Raw genomic sequence first — 8,700 nt, 5'->3', positions numbered from 1 at the left:
TAGAATCAAATCCGGTGTTTCTACTAAGTCTAACTAGTTTTCTCCACTCCTCCTTCTCTGCTCATTCTTGCTGAATTGAGGCTTCTAAAAGCACTTGAATTCTGCTACCCAAGGTGGTTGAAGGGCTCTTTTCCAAGAGGGAAATCGGCAAGGAAGGGACAAGAAAGAAAAATGGGAAATAAGAAGAGAAAGTGAGTGAAAGAGAGAGAGATGTGAGGAATGAGAGGTGTGGTGAAATGAATAGGTGAAGGGGGTATTTATAAGTGGTATTGGCTGCTAAAAATAGCAAAAAACCAGCTGCCATATGCCTCCCTTGGCCGGCTACACATGTGACAAGTTTGAATGCTTCAAACTTGCTAAATTTAGCTTAGGGTGAATCTTTAAAAGCACAGAAAGTGGAGGGGTTTGAATGCAATTTCAAGGAAACTTCAAGGGCTGATTTGCAAGTCAAATAATCAGCTAATTTGAGCTGATTGGGTTAGCATGTTGGATGGTTTTGTACAGCCCATTTGCTCGGTTGGATCAGTTTTTGGATTTCACACAACTAGGCCTTCTTTCATAATATAATTAATAATAATTTTTAACCCAAAATAAATTAGATATAATTAAAATTAATTATATTATGAATTAATATTCATAATTTGGACCGTCTTATACTGAAAAATTAATTCGCCTCAATGCTTCAAAAATTGCTTCATGGTTTTGTGCTTCTAGTAGTGTCTACTGAGCCAATTTTCACCTTTTGTGCAAATCTGTCGAAAATAAATCAAAATTTATGAAAATTTATTATAAAATTAATTAAAATTCAACATGTTTATAATTTAAGTAAAATTTAATTATTTTATAATTATATTATATTTTTCGACAAGAATTATTACGAAATGCATGAATTTGAGTTAAAAAGGCATGAAAAAATCTATATATTTTCGTGTTTCTAGCTTCCTTCAATTCTCGTGGTTGCTCCTTCGCAAATTGATCCTCAAGGTGGCTGGAAAAGAGCTTTTTTCTCATGGAAATGCTAGCTAAAGAAAGGGAAAGTGGAGAGCTTTAGGCATGGAAGAGAGGAAAGAAAGATGAGAGAATGTTTAGCATTGAGGGATGTGAGGGATGATGGATGAGGGATGCTATTTATACTTGAAGAGGAGCTTGGGAATTTGCTAAAAATAGCATGCACATCCCTTGGATTTCTCCCTTCCTTGGCCAACCATAAATTGTGGGATGAGGGTTGAGTGGTTGCTTGATTCATGTTTTATTTCATGCATGAATCGTGCAAGGGGTTAGACAGTAATCAAGGTATTAGTTGGGGGCTGATTTGTGATTTTTTTACACATGTAGGGATCTTCAATTTAATTATTCCAAAGCTAATTTGGGTTGCTCTTCACGTTTTAACCGAATTGGGCTCTTTCCCCCCTTATTGGATGGTTTTGGCAACCCAACTAGTTAGCAGACTAGCCTTTCTCAGCAAATAACTTTCAACTGGGTTTAATCAACTTTTTCTAGGTCAAATCTACTGTCTTTTCGTCCACATGAAGTGGATATTAGCTCATGTCCATGTGTGTGTTTTTATTGGCTCCCATATTTATCAGTTCAGTGGTCCAACTGAAACAAATTTAGCAAACAAAAATTAACATGTAGCATAATAAAGTGAAATTATGTAAAATTAACACCTAATTATGTAAAATTATAAAATTTACTAAAATTATGCCCAACGTCTTAATATGAACTAAAATGACACAATTAACTATCCACATGCTCGAAATTTGCATAAATTCTAAGTGAAAAAGTGCTAAATAAACCTATATAATTTAGACTTAAAAAAATATGTAAAAATGACACGTGAAAGATATAATAAGAAATTGTAGTGATTTATGGAAAATGTTATAAATGGTGAGACATGTGTTACGTAATGAAGTAAGTTGAAAAGTCTGTCTATTGAATTGATATTACAAGGACTAAATTGAAATAAATGTAAAGTATTCAACTCTTGTTTTGAAATAAGAAAGTATGATTGGTTCTGACATAATTTCCCAAGTAGATGAGAGGAGAGCTAGTGAAATATAGATGGCATGCCATTAAGGAAATTTAGTGCCGCACTTCGATGTTTCCCGTTACGCGCTTCAGTGTTGTCCCATTTTGTTCTGTATATCCTATATGTTTTGTTTCGTCTATTGGGCATTTGTTAAGTAAAGAAATATGAAGATTAAATGTGTCGGAATATGACTAAATTGTAACTTGATAAATATTGGTAATGGATGAAAAGAAACGATTATTGAATGGTAGGTTTAAAGTTATTAATGAGTACATCTTTTGAATAAAATTATGGAAATGAATTTAAGATAAATTAAGTTTTTGTATTAGATGAAATGTAAATTAAACTCTGATTGTACTTACTAAGCTAGTAATAGCTTAATGCGTGTTTTATACGCATAGGTAAAAGGGTAGAAGTAAAGAATTACTGAAGATTAGAAGCTTCGCATCTCATCACATCACTGGAGCCGATAAAAGAGTAACTTTTCTTCTCTATTTTGTTTTGGCAAATGACATGTACCTAGGTAATGTCCAAAGGATGATAACTTTGAGGGACTTAAGTGTAGAACTTAATATTTGTTAAATTTATGGTATAATTTATATTTTGTGAGTATCATGTTAAGTCATAAGAAATTAGGATTGAAAATTCATGATTATGATATATATGTGAGTTGAATTGGTTTAAATTAAAGTATTGAACAGGGACTTAAATGTTAAATTGTGAAATTGGCAAATTATCTCCTAAGTTTCAAACCACACAGTTCTCGAAATTCGGACGAGCCAACCACATGGCCATGTGACAAACACGAGCCAACCACACGTCTATGTGAAGACTGAAAGAAAATGTTTTTGAAACCATATGATCTCTGAGACCCACACGGTCTAGGGACACGACCATGTTGCCTGTTTTTCACATTGGCCATTGTTTCACTTTAGAATACTGTTTTAAATATAATAAAGTTTGAGAAATATTATTATTGTAATTGTTAATAGTGTGACAATAATATACAAATATTTGGAAAAAGAGGTTTTATTTATTAAAATATGATAGATTAATACTCTAATAGTTAATATAGCATTCTTATATTCGGTCTAATAGTTGAGTCGGGTATAGGAGTGTTACATGTGAATACTCAATCAATAGACCACAATTTAGGATCCAAAATATTTGTATTTAATATCTATACCGATATAAATATTGGATATATAAATAGGGAATATAAAATTTATTTAAAAACTTTAATTTTATTGAACATAATTTATTTAAAAATTTTATTTTGAAAATATAATAAAGTTAATATAATGTATTTTATAAATAGTTTTAAATTAATCATTTAGGAATTAAAAAGAAAAGGGAAATAACTTTTTTTTTTGGTTGCCAATTGTGTATTGTTGCCGCTAGGAGACATACACAAATATTTTAAACACATGATTTAACAACTAAAAAGAAATTTGCATGAAGAAATCGAGTTCTAACCCTAAATCAATTCAAGAAAATTCATCATTTAACAACAACAATAAGTTAAAAAATAATTTTCACAAATAAATCAAATTTAGACTCTAAATTGGTACAAGTGTGAACAAGTGGATCAATCTTAATAAAGTTACATTATTTAAAATTTTAATGTATTTAATTAATTAATAAACATAACATAGAAAAATAACTGATAGCAGTAGTAAGAAAATATATCAAGTTATATAAGATGACGGCATCATCAAAAACAAGTTTTGCAGGCATAACTAGAAGAAAAATATGATTACATGACATAAATCATACTCTACCGGACATAATTAAACATTACATATTCTAAAGGACCTTGCTGAAACTAACCCCAAAAAGAATGGCTTTGCCAAAACTGGGGCTTTTATAATACAACTGCTATGAATTAAAAAGCACGGCTCAAACATGTATCTACATAGGAACCTGATTTAATAAAAAATTGATCATCAAGAAAGTATAATTGAGCTTTTGCAGGTAGTCTTTGATGGAGCAAACCAATACTTTTCCTAACAACATCAGCCTTTCCTTGTTTAACCAAGGAGTTGGCAACGTCACCTAAATAAACCGAAGTTATCTCAATCTTTTCGAGTTCAATGACAAAGTCAAAAATAGACATGACGAAGTCCGTACTCAGCTTATTGCCACTGAAACCAGAAACCAAAACCTCCTTAAGATATTTGTGCGGAGAATTTTCCGTAGAATATAGTGAAAACTGCAAAAACCAGATCATGTAGGCGAGTGTTGGGTAAAGATATGTGTCTGACGCGGTTATACGTAATCGACTAAGAATACTTACACGTAACTTGAGCCGATGCAAGAATGGTGATGCCTTGGCCAATGAAGCAACCAATTGATAGCAACGTAGCATCCCAAAGGGACCACGGGAAGCATTCAAACATGACAATGTCGGATGTTTTAAATTGCAAAGTAAAGGGACCTTGTTGGATCCTCGTATTCCCTGTAAAATTAAACCAAATCCAGTGGTGAGAAAATTTCCAAGAGACAATGAAAATGCGTTTGGAGATGGTTCCACTCACCTCAAAAGATCCAACATCCATCATCAAATACTCCAACTGAGAAAGGTAATCACCAAATTGGCCAAAAACAAAATGTTTCCCTTGTGTATAAGGTAAACCCAAAGTATTTTTAGCTGGATATTCATCCACTCCAAAATTTAAACACGTGCAAACAACATTTACCAGTTGTTTAGCATCCTTAACAAAAATATATATCCTAGGCCCTCGGTACTTAAAGGAAACAAGGTTTGGAGCAAAAATTTCAATATTCTCCAAATCAGAACAATTATATATCTCCAAGTAATTCAACTTCATGTGAGGAAGAGAATGCTTTACATTCACTAGCCGGCTGCTCTCAAGCAAATGTAGGCACTCAAGAGATATGCAGCTTGATAAATTTGTGTCAAACTGTTCATCCGTAACATCTCCAAATTTCAGGCGGAGCTCTCTAAGAGACTTGAAACGATTTTGGACATTCAAAGAGGATGTAGGAATGGAGAAAACACAATCCAGCTGCACTAAGTAAGGCTCCAAGCCCTTTGTTTTATCGAAGAGGTCGAGTGGGAGGGAATAACTCTTGATGTGGGATCAATAGGATATAAATAGCGTGAGAAGTTTAATTCAAGCTTAGAAACCCCAATGGCAATTGCAAAGGCAACCCAAAGATCTATATCACCTTTAGAACTTCCTAGTAGGGGAAAATGTATGCCAAACTCTTGCAGCTGTTGCCCCTTGCGAAACCTTAGCACTTAGTTGACCATTTGAATGTATCTATCGATGTGAACTCCAAGTATTGGACGGTGGCACCTTTTTTTGTTGCCTTCGTCATCATTATGTGGCGCGACTTCTTCATATCTAAAATTAAGGCTAGGGAGGCATGTCCATAAATATCGCCATCTTTGAGAAAGGATGCTGGTGGCAACCGCTTCCTTGAATGTCAAGAGTGATAAAATGGTTAAAAGGATATCATCTGGCAATGCACCAATCTTATCTTCCAATGACATCCTTTTGCAGCCCTGATTGATTGTTGATACATTTCAGTATGGATTTGGGAAAACCACATGCTATTTCTAGTAGAAATCAAACATATACTTACAAGAAAAGAAATCATTTAAAATGAATAAAATCTATAAGATTACCATGAAACTCTTATTACTGATGGAGATGGTGGAATGTTAGAACAAAAAACTGCTCATGTGGGTTCATTTTTTCTACAAAGGAAGTGTAGTACAGAGACTAGAAGATGTAGGTTCCTTTTTCTACAAAGGAAGCGCAGCACAAAGACTAGAAGATGGAAGCATTAGAATAGGGGCGGGAAATATGTTTAACCTGTGTCATTCGGACTCTGGTGCTTGGAGGGTCAGCAGTCCAATACTCAAACTTAAGAAAAAAGAGAAGTTAAGAGCAACATTATCTGAAGTTTGGGAAATATCTTCTGTTTTTTTATCGAGTATTCTAAATCTCAAACTTGGAAAATATCTTTAAATTCCCAACTAGCAAGTCAGGTTGCCTGTGCTTAAGTTTTCTAAAGCTTTTATCATATATCAGGAGTATTCTAAATCTTATACTTTCAGGAATATTGTTTACTACAGATTAAAGAAAAGCAGCAACAGCAAGACACATAAAACACTGACCTTGGATTTTGGAAATTGAAAAGGATATTGGCGTTCCTTATTCTTCTTCGCCATTAACTAAATCTGCTGTAAGATGAAAACCAAATGCACCTTCTCATAATCCCAAATTAAAACCTAAAATTTATAAATACCATTCCTGTGTGTGCTGATTTTGCTTTCTGCCTGTGTGTATTTCGTCCTCCTCTTGTTTGTGTCTTTTTCCTCTTTTTCTTTGTCTGTTCATAAATCTTAGATTTTTCTTTTTCTTCAAGCCAAAGTATTTCCATTTATGTGCTAATCTCTTTTAATTTTTTTCTTGCAGATCAAGGCGGCGTTTCTCCATCTGTTTTTTTGGGATTGATACAAGGGCTTCGAGAGCAATACTGTTCAGGGAAACACCATCAAGTTGATCTTATTAAGTGTTCTTCCTTCCGCTTCCTGTACCAGCTTGGTCCATGTTTCCACAATATTCGGAATGGCAGTTATCACGAGCTTTTCCACCTTGAATGAGATCAGCAGCTAGATGAAACATCAATTCGCAAGGGTGAATAAAACAAATAAAATTAAATTTCAAACACAGCAGATGCAAAAACGTAAGCAATAATATCTATCAACTGTGAGGATTTTACAAAGTTCAATTCCTATGGTAAACAACTTGTGCATATAATATTTTGTTGAGTTTAAATCAGTATTCAAAGATCAAAACAACAAAAACTTGTGTTTGAAAGATGAAAAACAGAAGCAAAAACGGATGTTGGATGATAGAAAGAGTTGACAAATCTCATTAACTTGAATAAGGAAAATTACATGTACATCAGTAGTTCTATTACATTGGAAGAAAACAACTGTGTTAGTATCCAAGCTATAAAATCAGCTTAATGATAACCTAAAGGGCTACTAAATCAACTAAGTACTTGACTAATCCTTAGCAAAACAAAAAAGTTGCAATCCAACTAACAAAAGTCACATGTTACAAAAGTTTTTCAACATTCAAAATACACAATCGATATTTGCTTGCTACTGCATTTGTTGCCAACTTTCAATACTCCTCCTTGACTACAAAGCAACAAACTCCAATTTCTTTCCTCAAATACTCAAATCTTGTATTAGCCAATGGCTTGGTTAAAATGTCTGCAAGCTGAACCTCCAAGCTGTAGTGAGTCAAACTGACTTCCCTTGACAATTCTGCCTCCCTTACAAAATGATATTTGATCTTGAAGTGCTTGGTCTTGCCATGAAATACAGGATTCTTGGCAATAGTAACAACTAATTGATTATCCACTTTGATCTCTATTGTTTCCTCTTGATTAGTATTCAGGTCACTCAAAAGCTTCCTAAGCCAAATGGCTTGATTAACAGCAGTAGCAACAACAATGTACTCTACCTCTGCAGTAACTCCAACAGAAAACTCCTGAACTTAGAGTAAAAAAATAGCCCGATGTGTTTTTCATGTCATCAACTGAGCCTGTCCAGTCACTATCTGAATAGCCCATCAATTTCAGCTCCTCAGCCTTCACAAACTTCACTCCATAACTTAAGGTCCCTTTGACATACCTTAAGACTCTTTAAACAGATTTGAAATGAGCAACATTGCAGCAATGCATGAACCTCGATAGAAGGCTGACTGCATACATGATATTTGGCTTTATTGCTGTCAGATAGAGCAGGCAACCAACTAGACTTCTATAACTCTTCTCATCCACTCGTTCATGGTCACTATTGTTGGAGAGTTTTTCTCCTTGTGCCACATAAGTGCTAGCAGGTTTGTTGTTTTTCATGTAAAACTTGCTTAAAAGTTTTAAAGCAAAAGCTTGTTGGCTTATGAAAATGCCATGTTCATTTTGTTTTACTTCTATATCAAGAAAGTAGGTCATCAATCCTAGATCAATCATCTCAAAAATATCTTGCATCTGTTTTTTGAATTCTTCAATCAATTCACTCCTACAACCAGTAACTAGCAAATCATCCACATATAATGACACAATCAGTAAGGTTTCTTTCTCAAGTTTCTTCACATAGAGTGTAGGCTCACTAATGTTTTTTTCGAACCCTAGTCTTGACAAGTAGGCATCAATTCTGTCATACCAGGCCCTTGGAGCCTGTTTTAGGCCATACAAAGCATTCTTGAGCTTATAAACCTTGTGCTCTTCACCGAGAACTTTGAATCCATCTGGCTACTCAACAAAGATCACTTCCTTGATAAATCCATTCAAGAAAGCTGATTTGACATCCAGTTGGTGCACTTTTCACAGCTTTTGAGCAGCTAAGGCAACTAACAGCCTTATGGTTTCCAACCTTGCAACTGGTGCAAAGGTTTTAGAGAAATCAATGCCATGCTGTTGACTATACCCTTTCACAAATAGCCTTGCTTTTTGCTTGTTTAGTGACCCATTTACATTGTGCTTGGTCCTGACTCATTTTACATCAATAACTTTCATGTTTCCTAGCCTATCAACCAGCTCTTATGTGTCATTTTTGTGAATCATTTTCATTTCTACCTCCATTGATCCTTTCCAACAGCCCTCCTTTGCAGCCTCATCAA

At 34.3% G+C, this 8,700-nt stretch overlaps 1 protein-coding gene across 1 annotated transcript; it reads right to left on the bottom strand.

Moving 5' to 3' along the window:
* Nucleotides 1–3,914: 3,914 nt before the first annotated feature.
* On the bottom strand, nt 3,915–5,549 carry LOC107894404 (F-box/FBD/LRR-repeat protein At1g13570). The gene is made up of 5 exons (XM_016819680.1): nt 5,366–5,549; nt 5,181–5,233; nt 4,567–5,121; nt 4,326–4,487; nt 3,915–4,241 (listed from the first exon to the last, which is right to left on the bottom strand). Exons 1-5 carry the CDS (start codon nt 5,547–5,549, stop codon nt 3,915–3,917), a joined length of 1,281 nt encoding a protein of 426 aa, XP_016675169.1.
* Between the last annotated feature and the right edge of the window lie 3,151 nt (nt 5,550–8,700).

This window comes from Gossypium hirsutum, chromosome D06, assembly GCF_007990345.1.
Source record: "Gossypium hirsutum isolate 1008001.06 chromosome D06, Gossypium_hirsutum_v2.1, whole genome shotgun sequence".
Lineage (NCBI taxonomy): Eukaryota > Viridiplantae > Streptophyta > Magnoliopsida > Malvales > Malvaceae > Gossypium > Gossypium hirsutum.
This window is presented reverse-complemented; position numbering and strand designations above follow the sequence as displayed.